Raw genomic sequence first — 22,661 nt, forward strand, 5'->3', positions numbered from 1 at the left:
AGCTATCCGCAAGACACACTGCAGCTGACACACCAACAGGTCCTGACTTTGGAGAAAATATTCTGTAAATAAATGCAGTTTGGCATCACTTTTACTGTCTGGGGCAGCATTTCTCAACCTGGGGGTCGGGATCCCTGAGGGGTCGCAAGGGGGTGTCAGAGAGGTCGCCAAAGGCCATGAGAAAACACATTTTTCTGATGGTCTTGGGAACCTCTTTGGCAGAGAAGGTCAATGCCCACCCAACTCTTCCAGTATTTCCTGTTGGCCATGGAGTTCTGTGTGCTGAGATTGGTTCAATGCCATTGTTGGAGTTCAGAATGCTCTTTGATTTTAGGTGACCTATAAATCCCAACAACCATAACTCCCAAATGACAAAATCAATCCCCCCCTCCCGCAACCCCAAAAGTATTCAAATCTAGGCGTATCAGGTATTTGTGCCAATTTGGTCCAGATCCATGGTTGTTTGTGTTTCCAGTGCTCTCCGGAGGTAGGTGAAGTACATATCCCCTAAATCACTGTCAATTCCTCCCAAATCCCTCCAGTGTTTTTTGTTGATCATGGGGGTTCTGTGTGGGAAGTTTGGTCCAATTCTATCAGAATGCTCTTTGATTGCACGTGAACTATAAATACCAGTAGCAACAACTCCCAAATGTCAAGGTCTTTTTCCCCCAAACTCCACCAGTGTTCAAATTTGGGCATATTGAGTATTTGTGCCAAGTTTGGTCCGGATCCACCACTGCTTGAGTCCACAATGCTCTCTGGAGGTAGGTGAACTACAACTCCCAAACTCAAGGTCAATACCTTCCTTTATTTCCTGTTGGTCATGGGAGTTCTGTTTGGTTCAATTTAATCATTGGTGGGGTTCAGAATGCTCTTTGATTGTAGGTGAACGATAAATCCCAGCAACGACAACTCCCAAATGACAAAATCAGTCCTGTCTACCCAGGTAAGGTAAAGGTTTCCCCTGACGTTAAGTCCAGTCATGTCTGACTGGGGGTTGGTGCTCATCTCCATTTCTAAGCCGAAGAGCTGGCGTTGTCCGTAGACACCTCCAAGGTTATGTGGCCAGCATGACTGCATGGAGCGCCATTACCTTCTCGCCGGAGTGGTACCTATTGATCTACTCACATTGGCATGTTTTCGAACTGCTAGGTTGGCAGAAGCTGGAGCTAACAGCGGGTGCTCACTCCGCTCCCGAGATTTGAACCTGGGACCTTTCAGTCTGCAAGTTCAGCAGCTCAGTGTTCCAACACACAACCCCACCAGTATTCAAATTTGGGTGTATCGGGTATGCCGGCCATATGACCTTGGAGGTGTCTACAGATAACTCCGGCTCTTCGGCTTAGAAATAGAGATGAGCACCAACCCCCTGAGTCGGACATGACTGGACTTCATGTCAGGGAAAACCTTTACCTACTTACCGGGTATTTTTGTGCCAAATGTGGTGCAGTGAATGAAAATGCATCCTGCATATCAGATATTTACATTACGATTCATAACAATAGCAAAATGACAGTTATGAAGGTAAAAGGTAAAGGTTTCCCCTGACGTTAAGTCCAGTCATGTCTGACTTTGGGGGTTGGTGCTCATCTCCATTTCTAAGCCAAAGAGCCGGCGTTGTCCATAGACACCTCCAAGGTCATGTGGCTGGCATGACTGCATGGGTTACCTTCCCGCTGGAGCGGTACCTATTGATCTACTCACATTGGCATGTTTTCGAACTGCTAGGTTGGCAGAAGCTGGAGCTAACAGCGGCCGCTCCCGCAGCTCCCGGGGTTTGAACCTGGGACCTTTCGGTCTGCAAGTTCAACAGCTCAGTGCTTTAACACACTTCGTCACCGGGGCTTCCAGTTATGAAGAAGGAACGAAAATAATTGTATGGTTGGGGGTCACCACAATATGAGGAACTGTATTAAGGAGTCCCGGCATTAGGATGGTAGAGAACCGGGGATGCTGGGAGTTGTAGTTTTACGAGGACTTTCGCCTTCTCCAGACTGTAATTGCCGTGATTCCATAGGCAGTTCAAGCGGTGTCAGGCTGCGTTCATGCAGCTTGCTACAGACGCACTGCCTCTCTCCGGCCTCGGGCGCCGCTCTGCTGAGGAGGCTTCTGGCCCTTCTGGAAGCGCTGCGGTGGACGAGGGGCGGCGGGGCGGGCCTTCCCTCTCTCCTCCCCCTCCAAGCTGCCCTCCCCTCCGCTTGCGGTGTGTTTATGCCAGGCCCACCGCCCAGCCGGACGCCCCGGCGCCTCGGCCCTTCGCCCGAAAGAGGAGCCATGGAGAGGCAGGAGGACGCGGCGGAAAAGGCGCCAGTGGCCTCGGAGCAGGTAAGGCGCACTTGGCTTGGCCAGCCCCAGCCTAGGAGCCCAAGGGGACGCCACGCACACCCAGCCGCCTTGCCTCCCTCTGCTCTGCAAAAGCCATGCATTCCGACACCCCTTAAACTGCATGGCCTCAGTGCTAGGGAAGCCTGCGAGCTGTAGTTTGGTGAGGCAGCAGCACGCTTTGTCTAAATAAAGACCTTGCCAGACCATAGCATGGAGCCACAGCAATCAAGGCCCCATCTACTTCAGTATAAAACCCAGATGATCTGCTTTGAACTAGATTATGTGGCAGTCTGCACTAGACATGGGCAAACTTCGGCCCTCTAGGTGTTTTGGACTTCAACTGCGCATACTTAACCCCGTTCCTACCCTGTTTCCCCTAAAATAAGACATCCTTAGAAAATAAGACCTAGTAGAGGTTTTGCTGAATTCCTAAATATAAGGCCTCCCCCGAAAGTAAGACCTAGCAAAGCTTTTGTTTGGAAGCATGCCCATTGAACAGAACACCAGAGCATGTAGGATCAGTAAATATACGTACCATAGAGTGCTGTACATGGAAATATTGGTAGTAGCAAGAAATTCTTGATAGGATTCACAGTTTGTCTGGTTATGCTGGTTTGTGATGAGAACTACTGTACAGTATATAATAAATGTTCATTTTTTTGGTTCAACAATACATGTGAATTCTTCATGGAAAAATAAGACATCCTCTGAAAATAAGACCTAGCACATCTTTGGGAGCAAAAATTAATATAAGACACTGTCTTATTTTCGGGGAAACACGGTACTAATTTTGCCAAAAGCTTCCAGGACTAATTTAAGTGCTGAGATACTTTTGCAGAATTTGAAGTCTTTACCTCACAAGCAATCATGATAGGAGCCCCATTGCTGCACACCAAGGCTGATGCAGCCGCTAAAAAAGCCAATGCAATTCTAGGGTACATCAATAGGAGTATAGTGTCTCTAGCCTAGATCAAGAGAAGTATTTTGCTTTAGGCAGACCTCATTTGGAGAAATAAAGTGTTCAATTCTGGGCACCACATTTCAAGAAGGACATTGACAAGCTAGAATATGTCCAGAGAAGAGCAACAAAAATGATTAAAGGTTGGAAGCCAAGCCATGTGAGGAAGGGCTGAGGGAGTTGGGGATATTTAGCTTGGAGAAAAGAGGGCTGAGAGAAGGAGACATGAGAGCCATGTTGAAATATTCGAAAGGATGTGACACTGAGGAGGGAATGAGCTTGTTTTTTTGCTGCTCTAGAGATTAGGACACAGAGCAATAGATTCAAACTCTAGGAAAAGGAATTCCACCTAAACATTAGAAAGAACTGGGTTGCTGTGAGTTTTCCGGGCTGTATGGCTATGTTCCAGAAGCATTCTCTCCTGACATTTCACCCACATCTATGACAGGCATCCTCAGAGGTTGTGAGGTGTTGGAAACTAGTCGAGTGGGGTTTATAAACCTGTGGAATGTCCAGGGTGGGAGAAAGAACTCTTGTCTGCCTGAGGCAAGTGTGAATGTTTCAATTGGCCAGCTTGATTAGCATTGAATAGCCTGGCAGCTTCAAAGCCTGGCTGTTCCCTGCCTGAGTGAATCCTTTGCTGGAAGGTGTTAACTGGCCAAATGTTTCAAGCTGGCCAATTGAAAAATTGCCTCTGGCATTGTATACCTGAACTGAAGAATCAGGGACACTGCTGTAACCAAGGCCCCTCCCACACAGCTGGATAAAATCCCACATCTGCTTTGAACTGGAATATATGGCAGTGTGGACTCAGACAACCCAGTTCAGAGCAGCTATTGTGGGGTTTTCTGCCTTGATAATCTGGGTTATATGACTGTGTAGAAGGGCCCCAAGAGGGAAGATCTCCTTTAATATTAGGGACCACAACCAGGCAGAGTAGAAAAACCAGGCCTGTCTTGGCGTCTGATGCCTGTGACTTAAAAGCCTGGCATCTCATTTCTGCTTAGGTAGGAAATCTCACTCTCAGTCTTCTAGCCCAGAAAGATTTATTTTGCTGTAGCTGGAATTATAAGTAGAGCCTTTATAGATTAGAAAGATATAGAAGATAGCTTTGCCTTTTCTTACCTGAACTGCTTAGAAAAATGCCTTTAGCTAAAGGTACCACACTGAATAGTGGGTTGGACTAGATGTCCCATGAAGCACCTTCCAACTCTATCACTCTAAATTGAAATATTAATGAAATATGTATGTATTTCCATAAAACACAAACAAGGGTCAGGGTGTAATTATCTTGTTTTTAGGTGATGGAATCACAGGTAACAACAAATTGTATTTCAGAAGAAACATTTAATATGGAAGAATGTCTCTAGTCAGAAGGGGCCTATCCCAGATATACATTCTCATGTTTTGCCACTGAGTTGCTGAACTTGCTGACTGAAAGGTCGGCGGTTTGAATCCGGGAAGCGGGGTGAGCTCCTACTGTTAGCCCCAGCTTCTGCCAATCTAGCAGTTCAAAAACATGCAAATGTGAGTAGATTAATAGGTACCATTTTGGCGGGAAGGTAACAGTGCTCCATGCAGTCATGCCGGCCACATGACCTAGGAGGTGTCTACAGACAACGCTAACTCTTCGGCTTAGAAATGGAGATGAGCACCAATCACCAGAGTCAGATACGACTGGACTTAATGTCAGGGGAAAACCTTTACCTTATTTTAATAATAATGATGATGATTATGGTTGCTCTTAAAAATCCATTTGATCATTTGGGGAAACCTTCTTTTAACCAATCAAGATATTTAAGTGATCAATCCCACTGGCCAAGTGTTGCAGATATGGATGAATTTAGATTCAATTTAGCGACAAATCTCATTTGACAGATCTCTTTTTGCTTTGCACCAGGCCTTGTTTCAAGGGAAGGGCCTTTCTAACTACAGTATTGATGTCAGTTTTTTGACAGCTACTTCCTCTCAAGTCCCAGGCCTAACCTCACCTGAGCAGGCATTTGATGGTACAGTTGACTCTCCATACCAATGGTTTTGGCATCCATGGATGAGTTAGCCAACATTTTTTAAAAATGGTTTTAATGTAATTTGAATTTATGACAGTTTAGGACTGGAAACTTAGTCTTCAGGTTTCTCCTCTCAGGATAGCATTATCACTGGAAATATTCTAGACTTGTAATATCTGTTGCTCAGACCCCAATTCAGCATGCCATAGGCAGTCTCTGTGTAATACCATCTGTTTGTGTTTCACCCCCAGGCATTACCACTGAACAATGGTCTCCAGCATCAGGAAGCAGGTGGGTAGTATACTGGCTTTGCCTGCCGCTGGTGGAGTGACCTCTCCCAAGTACAGACTTCACTGCCTGCCATCCACCTTATTCCTGACGTCTCTGCCCAGGGGATTGCTTTGGATACTAACTACCTGCTTTGGAGTTTCTTCAAAAACTGCTAATCAGTAACAGCACAATTTAATACATACACTGTCTGAGACACTCCTTCATGTCTTTGCTGTTTGCTCTGTTTAGTTGGAATAGTGCCTTTCAGCCTAAGCAATTGTTTCCATTCTTATTCTATGGATAGTATTGTGATCTTTCCCAGTATCCAGGTTCCACTTTCCTCATTATTATGGTGTGAGGAATTTTAATTTTGATGGAATTGGTGCTAATGTAATAAACAGATAATTAGAATAGCATCTGGAAGACCCAAGTCCAAAATTCAGACTCACTCCTAGATTCCCTATCACAGAAATATTTTCCAGCCTCTGTTTCCTATCTGTTAAATGAGCATAATGACAACCTACCTCACAGGGTTGTTGTGAGGCCACTCAATAAAGATTATGCTGTTGAATACATAAAGGCTTTAATAAACATAGAGGCCTCTTTTAATTGGTTCTATTTTTCTTTTAAAAACTCAATTATCCTGCAACTTAAACCTCTAGTACTTCCTCTACTTTGGGGGTCAGGAATGCCATTGAACTGCAGCTCCCCTCATCCCTCATTTTGGCTGTGCATGATGTGGCTGATGAAAGTTGCAGTTTAGTAATATCTCGAAGGCCACACATTCTGCACCCATGTTCTGCTGTAAATTTGCAGGATAAGTTTCATCTGTTCGGTTTGAATCTTTGCTAAAATTAGTGAATGCTTATAAACTAACCAAAATCGCTCTGCACTCATACTTATATGTCTTGTCGTTTACCAAAAGTTGTAAACAATAAACTAACTCTTTGTGCGTGTGTGTGTTCTGTTATGCAGGGCAGGGGGGCGGAGAAGGGAAATTATCAGCAAGCAATGCACCTGCTGTTTGCATAAGCCATGGGTTATTCAACCCGCCATTTGTGAGTCAAGAGGCACTGGAGTCATAGTGAGGTGGAAGGGAAGGTTGTCTCAGTCTGAAAGACCCAAGATTATTTAAATATCTCACCAACCAAAAGGCTTTTGGTGTCTGCATTTGCACTGCTTCCCTTTGCCCGCCAGGCCCCGTCCTTTCTCGAGATATTAAGGAATCTGCTTTGGAAGCCAATGCAGGAGTTCTGGAGACCAAAGACCTCATTGCAGAGGGCAAAACTACCAAGCTGAATGGGATGTCAGGTGGCCGGAGCATGAACTGTGATCCCGAAGTTGTGGCACGAGATGCCAAGGCAGCAAACGGAAGTGGCAGAGTGACAGGACTGACTGCCGAGACCGCAGATGCAAAGGCCAAAGAGTTGGATGAAGCTGAAAATGGTCGGCCTGAAGCCACAGGAACAGAGAATAAGCAAGTGAATCCAAGCAGAAAGGAGTGTGTGATCCTAGGAGACATGAATGGTGACAGGAAGGCCAGAGTCACTGCACCAGGTGATAAAGATGTCTGTCAACATATCCAAGGACCAGACCTGGATCCAACAGGAGCAGCAGCAATCATAGCAGCAACAGCCACAGCAGCAACAACAGTGGAAACTACTCTGCTTGAACAGAGAAACAAAGAAAGTGACGGGGACATCATTTCTCTCGATTGTGAAATTCTTGGCTTTGGCCCTGACATTGACTTTTTGGGGCCAGATGCTGAGCTCTATATGCAGTTTATGCGGAGCCACCACTGTTATGATGCCATCCCCACCAGCTCAAAACTGGTAGTGTTTGACACCACCTTGCAGGTGAGGACGTGGGATCTATTGTGGGTGCATTCTTGTGGGTGATGGGTTTTATGCAGAATCTGATGACTAATGTCAGCCAGGAAACTGCTTCTTACAAATTTTCAACATCTAATGATTGGATATTGATTCACTTGCACACATCTCTGCTTTCTCTTCCTCAAGGCTTCTAATAGCCTTATTTCTTTAATTTAAAATACCAAATGTCACAAATTATAGAATTCTCCAATCAGCATGATGAATGGACATGCTGCCTGGGAGAGTTTTGGAGCTGTAGTGAAAAAAGTAGCTCATAGCTTCTAAACAGAATGGTTTGTAGGATTGTGCACATGAAGTGATGGGGGTGGATTGCATTGTCAGTGCTTGAGATAATCCTGCTAACAGGAAGCAAGTTGGGACCTGACCACTCAATGTAAGTGAATCAGGGTTGTTGTGTGCTGTATGGCCATGTTCCAGAAGCATTTTCTCCTGACGTTTTGCCACATCTATGGCAGGCATCCTCAGAGGTTGTGAGGTATAGTGTACCTCACATTCAGTGTAAGTGAATGTTTGCTGTTTCTTCAGCACGGTAAAAGTAAAGCATCGTATTTGAGAATGATGTTATACTGACACAAAATTCATCATGTGCTTGAAGAGGAGCAGAAAATACAAATTGGTCTTATTATAACATAATATTATAAATTGACAGGAAGTTTATGTTTTCTCACTAGGGCAGTGGTTCTCCACCTGTGGGTCCCCAGGAGTTTTGGCCTACAACTCCCAGAAATCCCAGCCGGTTTACCAGCTCTTAGGATTTCTTGGAGTCGAAAGCCAAAACACAGGTTGAGAACCACTGTTCTACATAATAATAAATTTCACAATTCACATGGAATATCAGGGTTTGTAGTTCAGCGAGGCACAAAAGCTCTGGGAATTGTAAGTACTCATCCCTAAAATGCACATTCAAGGCTTGCATAGTATTGTACAGGACTGATACAATACAACCATAGCATTATAACTGGCAGAGGTGTGGCATCCAGGGAAAATGTGAAGGCTATAGACTACCTTTCCGCCTGCAAGTTTCTTTGCTGTCCCATAATCGGCTGCAAAGAGCTGGGAAACTCCTAGGCCTGTTTTTGAGCTGTGAAGAGGACTACAGCAGGGAGGCGGAAACATTTCTGTTGTGATCACCAGGTCAGAATCCAAATTATGACCAAATGTGATGGAGATGTGGATTTTTCCAAACTTCCAGATTTTCCACTCTCATCCTCCTAGGTCAGATACAGCTATCCACATATGTACACACAACCACTGTTGATATTCCAGCAAGGCGAACATTAGTGGCCAATCTAGCCCATATGCTTGTTTCTCTCTCCAGATTAAGAAGGCCTTCTTTGCCATGGTGGCTAATGGGGTGCGAGCTGCTCCTCTCTGGGACAACAAAAAGAAATGTTTTGTGGGTAAGTGATGCATTGACTAGGCTTAGGATGATGTGTACGTGTATGTGTGAGGAAGCCAACAGTGAAGATTAGGCACTGGAAAGTACAAACTATGGTTACGTGGGCTCATTGGATTTAGAGTCCTCTGGCCTGAAGGAGGAATATCCATGAAAGCAGGATTTGAATTCTGTGGGTGGCTTATTAAGAAAAGCGTCAAGGCAACTGACTTTTTTGCCTTATGAATTGGCATGTCATGCCTGGGGCTTCAGCTATTTCAGCCCTCTGCTTGTGCGTGTGTGTGCTCTTTTTCTCTTTCTTTCTCCTTTCTTGTAATTTCTTCATGCAGGTATGCTGACTATCACTGACTTTATTAACATCCTACATCGCTACTACCGATCACCTCTGGTGAGTTTCCAGGACCTCAGCCTGCTTTTCAGAACTGTCATGAACTTCCCATCCAATCATCAGAACTTGGAACAGCTACAAAAGCTTAGACCAAGCTTGGGATCATTATCTTTTTTTGCAAGTTGCCTATTGCAAATATCTCACTGTGTTGTCAAATCTATACCATCCTATTCTTTTCAAAGGGAACTAAGATGTGTTTTGCTGGGCAAAGAGGGACATCTGACTTAAGAAGAAGAACCAGAGATGACCCAAAAGCCTCCTTCCTTGAAAGCTAGAAACTTCTCCTTGGCTGAGAACACAGCTACCTGTGGTTGCTGAATTGTTAGGGAGATGGTTATTGTATCTTTAGTTTCAGTAAAGAGTGAAGTCATTGCTCTTTATTTCTTTGCTAGAAAATGATTCACCTTATGAGGCAACTGAATGGTAACACCCTCTGTCAACAGTAGGGTGGCAGCCATAGCTGTTTCCAAATCCTTAAAACCCATAACTGGTGCCCATGATGGCAATGGCAAACAGGTCTTCTAATGTATTAATTGTTTGACTACAGCATATCACAATGACATAACCATTTTCTTACTTTCTTACTAGCCTGGTAGGATTGCCATAGCTCTTGCTTAGTTGGTGCTTATCTCCTTGCCATGATGAATTGGCAGAGTAGGACATGAAGGAGGATGGCTATCATATCATATTTCAATTGTTTCTTGTTTGGGCTCAATTGACCCAATTACTCAACTTGTTAAAATACAGATTGAGTATCCCTTATCCAAAATGCTTGGGACCTGGAGTATTTTGGAATACCTGTATTTGCATATGATTATAACAACAACAACAACAACAACAACACTTTATTTATATTTTGCCCTATTTCCCCAAGGGGACTCAGAGTACACACAGACAAGGCAAACATTCAATGCCGTTTGGACAGACAGGACAGAACAGAACAGAAAGGAGGTATATTGTCTCAAAGTCCTGTTTCGGTGCCTTGGAGGTTGAGTTCGGATTCAGTCATGGGGGGTGCTGTTGCTCCATTCTCTATGACGAAGAGCCATCAGGACTTCCTCCTTCAACTTTCCTTTTGGTCACATTTCTGGTCTTGTTCTTTATGGTGTTGTAAAATACCTCCCCCACTAATTAGCGGTACCTAATTTCTCTACTTACAGCTCTAAGCTGTTTTCGAACTGCTTAGATAAACAGTGAGCTGGGCTTGATGGTCAGGTGCTCACCTTGACTGGGCTTTGAACTGGCCACCTTTCAGTTGGTAGATCTTATTACTGCTGGTGACTTATCAGCTACACTAAAGCCTAGCCCATGAGATCTCTAGGATCCCCCGGTGGCGCAGTGGGTCAAATTGCTTAGTTGCTGAACTTGCTGACCGAAAGGTTGGAGGTTCGAATGTGGAGAGTGGGGTGAGCTCCTGCTGTTAGCCCCAACTTCTGCCAACCTAGCAGTTTGAAAACATGCAAATGTGAGTAGATCAATAGGTACAGCTTCAGCTGGTAGGTAATGGCACTCTATGCAGTCATGCTGGCCACATGACCTTGGAGGTGTCTATGGACAATGCCGGCTCTTCAGCTTAGAAATGGAGATGAGCACCACCCCACAGAGTCCGACACAACTGGACAATGTCACGGGAAAACTTTTACCTTTACCTATGAGATATCTTGGAGATGAGATCCAAGTCTAAACATGACATTCATTGATGTTTCATATACACATTTTACATAAAACCTGAAGGTAATCTTATAAACAATATTTGTAAATAATTTTGTGCATGAAACAAAGTTTATGTCTTCTGAATGATTAAAAAAGCAAAGGTGTCACTTTCTCAGCCATCCCTGTAGACAATTTTGGAGGATTTTGGAATTCCGCATAAAGGATGGTCAACCTGTATAACATAACACCAAACTCAGGATCATTACCTTTTTTTGCATGACTTGTTATGATATCTCCCTCTTATCACCACAATTTTATGCCTTTTAGGTTCAGATATATGAGATTGAGGAGCACAAAATTGAAACATGGCGAGGTAAGGAGAGTCCCACTAGGGGGAGCTAGCTGTGCAAGAATGCAGTTTAATGCCATTAAAATTATTAACATAAACGGGCATCAATTTGACATCCTACTGTGTCTAAGTTTGCATGCTTGTATCTGTCTGTATGGGCTTAACCGAGGCATGGGCAAATTTCGGCCCTCCAGATGTTCTGGACTTCAACTCCTACAATTCGGCTGTTAGGAATTGTGGGAGTTAAAGTTCAAAATACCCGGCGGTCAAAGTTTGCCCATGCCTGGGTTAACCTGTTTCTCTCTTAATGCTTGCATCCTAAATTTCTGGTGTTCTTTCAGATTGAGGTTTCAGGGCCTTCCCCTTGAGCTTTTGGTGTGGGTTCTCCTGGCCTGCGGCTTGTTTGTGTTCTGCCGTTAGTTCTTCCTAAAGACGGCCTGTATTTTCTTTCCCAGTGCTGCCTGCATAGATTGACTTGTACCATAATAACTAAATTGTTCTTGGAAATAAAAAGAGGCAGATATTGCCTGCCTGCCACTCGTCTAGATGTTGGTTTTTTAAAATAAATAAATAAATAAACAATCACCCTGCAGTTGTGTTCTTTTATAGAATTATAAAATCATAGAGTTGGAAGAGACCTCACGGGACATCCAGTCCAACCCCCTGCCAAGGAGCAGGAAAATTGCATTAAAAGCACACCTGACAGATGGCCATTCAGCCTTTGCTTAAAAGTCTCCAAAGAAGGAGCCTCCCACCACACTTCCAAAAGAGTGAAAGGAACAACCATTGCTATTTTGCCTTCTCTGCTCAACTGTTGACTATTTGACACTGGTCTTCTAATTTTGTTGATTTGAGTTTACCAATACTCTGAGCTTGGATGGAGCAAGTTATAAGTAACATAGCTACTGGCAATGGGTTTCTTTTTGCAGATAAACAAGAGTGGAATAGATATGTTTTAAAATTGAAATAACAAGTGGCATATAATCAATAAATGTTGAAGGCACAAAATCAGTGGGTTAATGGTCTCATTTTCAGCTAGATGTCATCATCCAAGACACTTCTAACAGAACTTGCTTGCCATGTGAATAATCAAAATGCAGCCTGTATTCCTATTCATTCCAGATGAATACCTGAATCCTTTTGTTTAACCACCCATTTCCCAGCCCAGTTCTCCCTATATGACTGCCTCAAAGGAGATCCCCCCTCCTTTTGCACAATAAGTATTTTTGGGACAGTTGGCATCTTAAGCTCCTTGACACATAGCAGGAACAAACCTGAATTGAGTTTTGGAGGGACGTTTCCAATGGGATCTTTTTGTTTTTACTTTCCTTGCTTCTTTTTCTCTTTCTTTTGCTGTTTCATTCTTTCAAAAAGCATATATAGCTTGAAGAAAAAAAATCATAATGCAGCAGATGAGTCCTGCAAGACAGTATATATCTCCCCAAGCATATTCTCATGCTTGTGTTAGCACAGTGGTCTTCAACATGGGGTCCCCAGATGTTTTGGCCTACAACTCCCAGAAATCCCAGCCAGTTTACCAAATGTTAGGATTTCTGGGAGTTGAAGGCCAAAAACATCTGGGGACCCCAGGTTGAGAACCACTGTGTTAGCAGAAGATTGCTGTTCAATGTGTAAAACAATGTATTGAAGTAAGCTGTAGTATAGAAATATGCCTCTTCTTAGAGTCAACTGAACAACCACCACAGACACAGGCTTCCTGTTCGCCTGCTCCGATTTCTGCGCTACCATATTTTCAGTTCACATTGTACAGGCAAGATGAGCCATAGTATATCTGGTGTGATGTCTTTCTCTGACTTGGAGCTCTCCATGTATGTTTGATAATGATTTCTATCATTCTCCGTGAGTATTGCTGCCGGCTGTGCTAGCTGAGAGATGCAGCCCAACTCTCCTGGAGGGCCTCAAGTAGATCAAGGCTGATCTCAAACTAATATACACCAACATAGATGTAAATTCTCCACCCTTTTTAATTGGCTGGAAATTCAACACTTATTTCTTCAGTGAAGTTTGCTTTCCAGATGCTTCATTATTACTTAACCTTAGTTAGGTGTTCTCATACTCTAACAAGGGTGGAGGTTCCTTACTTAATCAACTCCTTTCCTTTCTCCCCAGAGGTGTATTTGCAAAGTTCCTACAAACCCCTAGTGTGCATCTCCCCAAATGATAGGTAAGTCATGAAATCCTTTTTGTAAAGACAGGGTAATGTGGAGGTACAGTAGAGCGTTGCTTATCCAATGTAAACGGGCCGGCAGAACGTTGGATAAGCAAATATGTTGGACAATAAGGAGAGATTAAGGAAAAGCCTATTAAACATCAAATTAGGTTATGATTTTACAAATTAAGCTCCAAAACATTATGTTATACAACAAATTCGACAGAAAAAGTAGTTCAATACACAGTAATGCTATGTAGTAATTACTGTATTTACGAATTTAGCACCAAAATATCACGATATATTGAAAACACTGACTACAAAAATGCGTTGGATAATCCAGAACACTGGATAAGCGAGTGTTGGATAAGTGAGACTCTACTCTATCCCCTTTCTTCCGTAGAGGTTGACAGCATTTCCACAAGTTGGCCATTGCAACTATCCCACTGTGTTGCGTGTTGTCAAATCTATTCCATCATATTCTTGTCAAAAACTAATAATTTAAACTGCCACGAAACTTTGCATGGCGAAGAGGGACATCTGACTTAAGAAGAAGACCCAGAGATGATCGAAAAGCTTCCCTCCTTGAAAGCTAAATAGAAACCTCTCCTTGGCTGAGAACACAGCTACCTGTATTTGCCAATTTATAAGGGAGATTGTTATTGTATCTTTAGTTTCAATAAAGAGTGAAGTCATTGCTCTTCACCTCTTTGCTAGAAAATGATTCACCTGCTGTTTTATCACTTATGAGGCAACTGAATGGTAACACCCTCTGTCACAGTAGGGTGGCAGCTATAGCTATTTCCAAATCCTTAAAAGTCATGTTAACTGATGCCCATAATGGCAGTAGCAAAAGGTGTCCTAATGTTTTAATTGTTTGATTACAGCATATCACAATGACATGGCCATTTTCTTACTCTCTTCCCCAGCCTCTTTGATGCTGTTTATTCCTTGATTAAGAACAAAATTCACCGGCTGCCTGTGATTGAGCCCATCTCAGGGAATGTCCTTCACATCCTGACACACAAGCGGATCCTTAAGTTTCTGCATATTTTTGTGAGTATCCAGCAGATGGGATATGAAGCCTTCATGTATTGGCAGCTCAGTGCTTATTTGATGTGCTAGCAGCCCAATGTGTGATGCTTTACAGAGAATATAGGTCAAAGTAGCAGGTGCTTGTCTGAACAGAGCTCAATGACAATGAGGGGAAAGGCAGTGGAGAGGAGGCAAAGGAGGGGCATGAATGTGGACATATGCAGTTGTGCATGTGTCTTCATCTTATCTGTTGACATATGAAACCCTTTCCTTGCATTTTCATAGCCAAAATGCACTCAGAGTTCGTTTGCCTTTCCTTCCCTCTTAAATTTCGCCTAGTATTCTCTGCAAGTACTAACCAAGCCTAACCTCTTTAGCTTCTAAGATCATATGTATTCTGATGACTTCAGGGTACTTAAGCCTCACATATTTACTTACATCTTTTTAAATTATGGTTATTGTTGGAACTGGGTATTCTGAAGATAAGACATGAGGAAAAAAGTGGGGTTTGATGAAGGACATGAAAGAAAAAAGAAACAATTTTGGGTACACACAGTCACAGATTTATAGCATAGTTGGGTTCTTTTGCAGTAACCTAATTTGGCTCCCTAAATTGTTGTTTTACAAGATCTTTCACCTTCTTTGCCAAATAGTGCTGGTGCCTCACCAAACTACAAATCTCAGGATCCTATAACATTGCCATGACAGTTAAAGTGGTGTCAAACTGCATTCATTCTACAGTGTAGATGCACTCTAGGTTACTGTGAGAACAGAATATCATGTTCAGTAAACCTTTGGTCTCATCTACGTAGAAGGGCTCTTGTTTTTTTTACATGCGCTTGTGTTCAAGTTTGTCATATCATATACATATAAGACATGGTGGGGACAGGAACAAAGTTTGTAAGGAAATCAGGTGCCTCTAATGGGAAATAAAAGAATTCTGAGTTGGTATTAAAAAATGAGAAGGGTCTACTTATATAGGAGGATAGGAGCAAGAAATTAAATCAGCTCCAAGTTTGAGGAGAGATTTTGGCAAAGTAACTTCAGGTAGGCTCTCACTTCATTATTGTACAAGCACACTGGTAGGGTTATAACTGGTAGGAGCAGCAACTGGCATCCATCCACCTTTGATTTTAGGCTTCAAATTCCATCAACTCTCATCCTTGGCTGTGCTGGCCCAGCGACATTGGATGGCCTCATTTTGCCCATTCCTCTCTTATAGAGAAATGATATTGGGGTCACAAAGGAATATTAAAATGACGGCTTTTGAAATCCAGTCCACAACAGGCATCTGTGATGGCTGTGATGGGACATGAATCCAAAATCCTAACTTTGTGTAAGTGGTTGATGTTTATATCAGCCTTCAGGAGGCAAAGACAGCAAAGAGATAAAGGGATCAGAGAAAATGTCACCTTTATCACCATTTTGGGTTGTTTTTACCAGATTTCCCTCTTGCCACTTCCAAGCATCTCTGTGTGTCTCTTTGAATTGTGTGCTCACAGCAAAAGCTTCCTTCATGAGTTTTCCCAACCATCCTTTTTTTTTTTTTTACTCCAGGGCGCCATGCTTCCAAAGCCACGTTTCCTGCAGAGAACCATCCTGGAGCTGGGCATTGGCACCTTCCGGGACGTTGCGATTGTACTGGAGTCAGCTCCTGTTTACACAGCTCTGGAGACTTTTGTGGACCGCAGAGTTTCAGCATTGCCGGTTATTAATGACAAAGGTACTGCTCTGGTGGGCCCCTCTGTGATGCTCATCCCTGTCTTTTCAGGCTCATCTTAGTCTTAGCTATATTTAATGAGCTCAATCACAAACAACATGGTTTTACTTTTTTTATCAGCTCTCTGTTTCTTCTTTGCTTACTGAAAGGCTATATGATTTCTTTATTAATTAGATCTATATTCTACCATACCCCTAAAACCTCTGGCTCTGTAGTCTGGAGAGCTGGAAAACATTTCACATTACTCGCTGCCCTAGTCTCAATTTCAAAACTATAGGGAGAGGTTCTTAGGGCAGATCTTGTCACCAAGAAAGTAAAAATACTTCCATGAAAATATATTAGTTATGGTCAGATTCTGGTCTTCATTTTAATGACAGAAGATCAGCTTGCCAAGGGAATTACTCTCAATGCTGTTGTAATTGAAGTGGCAATACATGCTCTGTTATTATTTCATGGTTTGTTTACTAGTTTGGTTTTTGAAAATCCAGCTTCTGTTTCTCATGCCTATAGTCATATACAATAGATGATGTCATTATTAGGTGGGGCTTGAAGTCATTCAACTTTTATGGGACAAGACATAGTATAGAAGCCACTTTTGCTCCTACAAGGTGGCAGTACATGCAGCAGAGAAAGCTTTCCTCTCTGTATTATTGCATCTGTAGATTCACATCCAGCTGAGCTGTTCAGAGCAGTGAGAGGCTTAACCCAGGTGCCCTCCCCTCCCAATCCATTGCTAGAACCTTCAGTAGCTCACTGTGATGCTTTAATAACCATTTTGCAGATAAAATCTTTAGTATAAGAGCTGAGTTAGATGATATCATTGGAGAAGAAGTTGACAATGAGGTGTCCAGCAACTCTGTGAGTGGGATTACACTGGTTCAGTTTCAATTACTGAGTATTGTTGATGTGTACAAGCTGCTGGGGCAAGTAAAGAGTACAACCTGCTTTCTTAATTCCTGTCCCTCTTGGCTGGTTGTCTAGGGAGGAAATGGAATTAGATCTCAGATACCACAAATTATCAATGCATCTCTTAGGGAAGGGATTTTTCCATCCTGTTTAAAAGAAGCAGTAGTTATAACACTGCTAAAAAGGCCTCCTTGGATCCTGTCGACCTTAATAATTACAGACCAGTAATTACAGACCTTCCTTTTTTGGGCAAAGTGATTGAGAAGGCAGTTATCCTCCACTTTTAGGCAGACTTGGATGACACAAACTTCACTGATCCGTTTCAAACCAGCTTCAGAGCAGGATACAGAGTTGAGACTGCTATGGTTGCCTTACTGGATGATCTCTGTCTTCACACTGACAAGAGATGTGGATCTCTGTTGGTGTTTCTAGACCTCTCAGTGGTTTTTGATACCATTGATCACGGTATCCTTCTGGAACACTTGGAGGTTTTGGAAATTGGAGGCACTGTGCTGCAGTGGTTCCTGCCATATCTCTCAGGCAGGTTCTAGATGGTGATGCTTTGGGATAGCTGCTCCTCAAAAAAGGAGACGTTATGTGTCATCCCACAAGATGCTATTCTATCCCCAGTGTCTTTTAACATTTATATGAAACTCCTGGGAGATCATGAAGATCATGGGGAGGCATGGGGAAAATATATTTCTCCATGCCTTCCAAAACAGCTCTAGCTAATGATAGCGTGTCTCATCTGAATGAATGCCTAAAGGAGGTAATGGACTGGATGAGGGGGAAAAAAAATGAAACTGAATCCAAACAAAACAGAGGTGCTTGCTATTAAGAGTCCTAATCTGGGGATGGAGGTGTGTCAACCAGTTCTGGATGGCGTTACATTTCCCCTGAAAAACTGTGTTTGCAGCTTGGGAAAGTTGCTGGATCTGTCTCAGTCCAGACAGCCCAGATAGATGCGACGATCAGGAGTCCTTACTTCAGCTGATATGCCAGCTGCACCTCTTCCTGGTGGGGCATGCCCTGGTAACATCAAGGTTGGACTTTTGCAATGCGCTTTACATTGGGCTACTCCTATACCAAGTTTGGAAATGCCAGTTGGTTCAAAATATGGCAGCCAACATGGTTTGGGGCTAGGTTACTTACAAAAAATCCACCCTGAATACTTAGGTCCTTTGGGGGGCAGCTACTCCATCCTGCCAGAAACCTACTGGCAACCATCACCCAGAGGACCTTTTCATCAGGTGCCCCAAGCCTGTGGAATGACCTGCCAGAAGAGGTTTGACAGCCAAATCAGCTGTCAGAATTTAAGACACAACTGAAGACCCATCTCTTCCAGTAGGACTACCCAGTCAATTTTAAGTTGTGAATTTTTTCATTAGTTCAGTGTTTCTCAAACTGTGCTTCTTCAGGTGTTTTGGACTTTAGCTCCCAGAAATCCCAGCCAACTTACCAGCTGTTAGGAATTCTGGGAGCTGGAGTCCAAAACATCTGGAAGAGCATCGTTTGAGAAACTCTGCATTAGTGGATTTTAACTTGTATTTTAACTTTGTGTATCTTGTTGTATGTCTTTTAATAGTGTTTTATCTCTTAATGATGTTGTATCTTGTATCTAGCTTCAGGAAGAGGTAGAGAATAAGATTGTTATTATTATTATTCATAGTTCTGTCTGGCCTTCTTTGATTTTACAGGGAGTGTAGTTGGGCTCTACTCCCGCTTTGATGTGATTGTAAGTATGACATGGTCCACCTTTTCATGCTGAGGTTATAACATAAACAAAGTATTGCCTTGGGGTAAACTGGCTAGGAATCATAAGGAAAATGGAAATACTGTGCATGTGGAAGAATGACATCCTGTTTTATTTGATAATCCAACAGACCTAATAATAAGAGTTCTGGCTTGAAGCTGGTCTTTGTCTTATGAATTTCTTGGATTACCCCCTCGATTTGTTGCTGATTTTTTTTGGCCTTTTTGCAGGTTCACCACATATAGTACTGTACATTTACAGCATTTGTTATTTGCTTCTTTGTATTTTTTTTTATATTTTTCTGGAGTTAAATGCCCTCTAAATATCATTTTGTAAAAAAAAAAATCTCTTTAAGAAAAGCCTTTAGAAGCAGCAAATTATATTTTACTAGGTTGCAGGAGTAGGCCTCCCTCCACTGCTTATCACTTTAAAATAAACTGTTCCAAACCACAAGTGGATTGTTAGTTATTTCCTATTTTGGTTTTTTTTTCTGACAGTCCATGGGCCCCTAAGAATCCCAAGGGGAGAGAATTGACTCCTGGCCCCACTGTGTTTGCCTCCTCTTGGTCTAACATTATATAGTTGTTTCACTGCAAGCACAAAGGACTGGCTGTATATCAAAAATTCAGATCCTTCATTTTAGAAAGGCAGGTGCTGCATGGACATACCCAGAGCTCAGAAAAAAAAAAATTAGACTACAACTTTCAGAATCCTCAGCCTTTGGGACTTTTGGGAAGTATAGTCCAAAATAGCAGCATTTCCAAAATCTGGGCATATTTCCTGATCACACCAAGATTCCTGCCTGACCTGCCAGGGCAATTCCAGTCCTGTTCTTCACGTCTCTGCTCACTGTCCCTAGCACTTGGCTGCCCAGAAGTCCTACAACAACCTGGATATAAGTGTGGGGGAAGCACTGAAGCAACGCTCAGTTTGCCTAGAAGGAGTGCTCACATGCCACCCGTACGAAACGATGGAAGAGATAATTGACCGTATCGCCAAAGAGCAGGTATGCCAGGAGGCTTGTGCAGAGGGAGGTGAAGGGGCTGGGATTTGCTGACCAGCTAATGTGTGGTACAATGTTGTCCTGTGCTCCCCTACATTTTGTTGATGCTCAATGCCTTAAATCAGATTAAATATGTGGATCCAGCCCAATGATACAGTTGGGCATCCCTAATCCAGAATGCCTAGTATCAGAAGTGGTTTTGGATTTGGAATTTTTTCATATGCACAATGAGATATCTTAGAGCAGTGGTTCTCAACCTGTGGGTTCCCAGATGTTTTGGCCTTTACCTCCCAGAAATCCTAACAGTGGCTGGGATGTCTAAACATGAAATCAATTTATGTTTCATAAACACCTTACCGCCTGAAAACAGTTGTTAACACGATTTTAGTCATTTTGTGCATGAAACAAATTTTGTATTAATTGAACCACCAGAAGGAGCCTCCAGTGGCTCAGTGGCTCAGTGTGTTAAAGCACTGAACTTGCAGACCAAAAGGTCCCAGGTTCAAACCCGGGGAGCGGAGTGAGCGCCCGCTGTTAGCTCCAGCTTCTGCCAACCTAGCAGTTCGAAAACATGCAAATGTGAGTAGATCAATAGGTACTGCTCCGGCAGGAAGGTAACGGCGCTCCATGCAGTCATGCTGGCCACATGACCTTGGAGGTGTCTATGGACAATGCCGGCTTTTCGGCTTAGAAATGGAGATGAGCACCAACCCCCAGAGTCGGACACAATGTCAAGGGAAACCTTTACCTTTACCTTTTTACTTTGAACCACCAGAAAGCAAAAGTGTCACCATTTCAGCTGTCCACATGGACAATTTTGGTTTTTGAAGCATTTCAGATTTATGTAATTCCAGATAAAGGATCTTCAGCTTGTCATGGTACTGTACAAAAGGGAAATATTACAAAGTATTTTCTAAGGTAGGAATCGTCCTTCTTCCTCCTTGTTGTCACATACTCATCATGTCTCCCTCTCCCCTTACTGTCCTCCCCATGGTGGTTTGTGGCCACGTGTCTGCCAGGTCCATCGCCTAGTTCTGGTGGATGAGAAGAACGCTCCGCGGGGGATCGTGTCCCTCTCTGACATTCTCCAAGCTCTGGTGCTCACGCCTGCAGGTATCGATGCCCTAAACTCTTAAGCTGCTCGACGCTCCATCCTTCCTCCATTTGTACCCTCCATTTCCTCCGCTTGTCTCCAGCTCAGGTAGGCCTCATGCCTTGGCCTCTTGGGCCACTTCCCTGCTGCTCGTTTTTGCCTTGCTGCTGGGCCTTCTCTCTTGTCCGTCCGGTCAAGCCAGGTCTGTATTTCTATCTGTCTAGCACCAAACAACACCCAGTTTGGAAGCAAGGCCAATGATGTGGATCATGGACACAAAGATGTCTTGCGGGTGCTCTTTGTGGGTCTGTGTGTTTGTGCATTTCCTTCCTCCATCACACACACATACAGGCACACGTAGAGACAAATTCTCAAGTTTCATCAGCTTCTGCTTGGAGAGATCTCCTTATATACCTAGAGAGATCAAAACAGTGCTTGAGCATTTAGGATTAACTGCTGCTCTTTCATCCTTAATTTATTTGGATTTTCTATTACTCAATCACTTGTTGCTCATCTAGCACACTCCCAAGAGAAGAGCGTATAGTCTTTGTTGCATGAGCAGGGGACACTAAAGAATTGGATGACTCAATGGACAATGACAAACCAAAATATCAATGCACCAGTAAAAGCTGTGCCTATGTGTGTTTGACATGAAATTCTTTCGGCAGACATATTTGTAGCAGTATGTTAGCCCTATTTTCAATTGCAGACTCAGAATCTTGTCTATCTCTTTTTAATTTTTTGATTAATTGTAGACACAAGTAGAGTAATACAAATGTCGATAATGAAATTCCACTTACATTACATATAATGTGTCTTATTTATTTAACCTTATCGATCCCCATTGCACACTTATCAACCACTTCCGTGTCCAGCCGTTTTCTCCTTTTCCTCCTTCTCTCCCCCTCCCTTTGCCCCCCCCCCCCCAGCCCAGATCTCAACATCTGAGCTGGTGTCCTGTCCAGTATTTAAATGTTATAAGCAAGAATTAGGACATTCTAAATTTTGCTATTATATTATTGATTGTAGCACCATTGCCTTAACTGAAAATGCCTCCTGGATCTATTTCCTTCAGTGCCCCATTTGCCAAAACTCCTTTGGTTGGTGCAGCTGCCTGACTTTTAGGTGGGTTCGGTAGAGGTTCAAATTGAGAGACATTGTAGCTATATCTCACACACAGGATCATGTCATTTCTTTTTTATAGTTGCTAGTATGTTTATTACTGCCTGGTGTACTCTGTTTATTTCTGCTAGGCCATAGGCATTTCCCCTGGAATCTGCAGTGTGCCACATTTTCTGTATGGTACTTTAATGTATTTATTTACTGCAGTAGATATGGCCCCATATACCCCTATAGCAAAGATTTAAGGGTGACTTACATTATAAAAAATAACTGCACTTTTTTTGTTACAAAGACTGTGCATTCCTCAATATATGACCCAGAAAAAAAGGAAGAAAAACTATCTACTGGACCTGATGTAAACCATAATTTGTCTGATTTTTGTGGTCCCTGGAGTCCTTTAAAAACAGAGAACTGTGTTCATAGAAGCTCTCTAAGAGTGGAATTGGCCTTTAAAGGGGCAAGTTAGAGGGTATCATTCATTGCAGTCCCTGAGCAGGGGAACCTGGCCCATGCACCCACATAAGTTTTCCATTCTTGCTTAAGATGGTTAGCTCATGAAAGAGCTCTAGTGGATGGGTTCGGCATCTGATCAAGTCCAGCATCCTATTTTCTGCAGCAC

The 22,661-nt window shown here is 43.0% G+C and overlaps 1 protein-coding gene across 2 annotated transcripts in view; it reads left to right on the forward strand.

The window, feature by feature from the left end:
* The first annotated feature begins 1,753 nt into the window (after positions 1–1,753).
* The window catches only part of prkag3 (protein kinase AMP-activated non-catalytic subunit gamma 3), a 30,993-nt gene continuing 10,085 nt past the window's right edge, over positions 1,754–22,661 (forward strand). The window contains exons 1-12 of one of the 2 annotated variants that reach the window (XR_001730492.2): positions 1,754–2,325; positions 5,544–5,583; positions 6,760–7,418; positions 8,773–8,854; positions 9,180–9,238; positions 11,219–11,264; positions 13,371–13,425; positions 14,340–14,466; positions 16,003–16,168; positions 18,769–18,806; positions 19,684–19,830; positions 20,847–21,028. Coding sequence is in view for 1 of the 2 variants with exons in the window: in XM_008112214.3 (XP_008110421.2) it covers positions 1,951–2,325; positions 5,544–5,583; positions 6,760–7,418; positions 8,773–8,854; positions 9,180–9,238; positions 11,219–11,264; positions 13,371–13,425; positions 14,340–14,466; positions 16,003–16,168; positions 18,769–18,806; positions 19,684–19,830; positions 20,847–20,940 (1,888 nt within the window). In the remaining variant the exon portion in view is untranslated. The remainder of the gene's footprint in view (positions 2,326–5,543; positions 5,584–6,759; positions 7,419–8,772; positions 8,855–9,179; positions 9,239–11,218; positions 11,265–13,370; positions 13,426–14,339; positions 14,467–16,002; positions 16,169–18,768; positions 18,807–19,683; positions 19,831–20,846; positions 21,029–22,661) is intronic. The other variant, XM_008112214.3, reaches the window with a different exon arrangement.

The sequence above is a fragment of the Anolis carolinensis genome, chromosome 1 (assembly GCF_035594765.1).
Source record: "Anolis carolinensis isolate JA03-04 chromosome 1, rAnoCar3.1.pri, whole genome shotgun sequence".
NCBI classification, from domain to species: domain Eukaryota; kingdom Metazoa; phylum Chordata; class Lepidosauria; order Squamata; family Dactyloidae; genus Anolis; species Anolis carolinensis.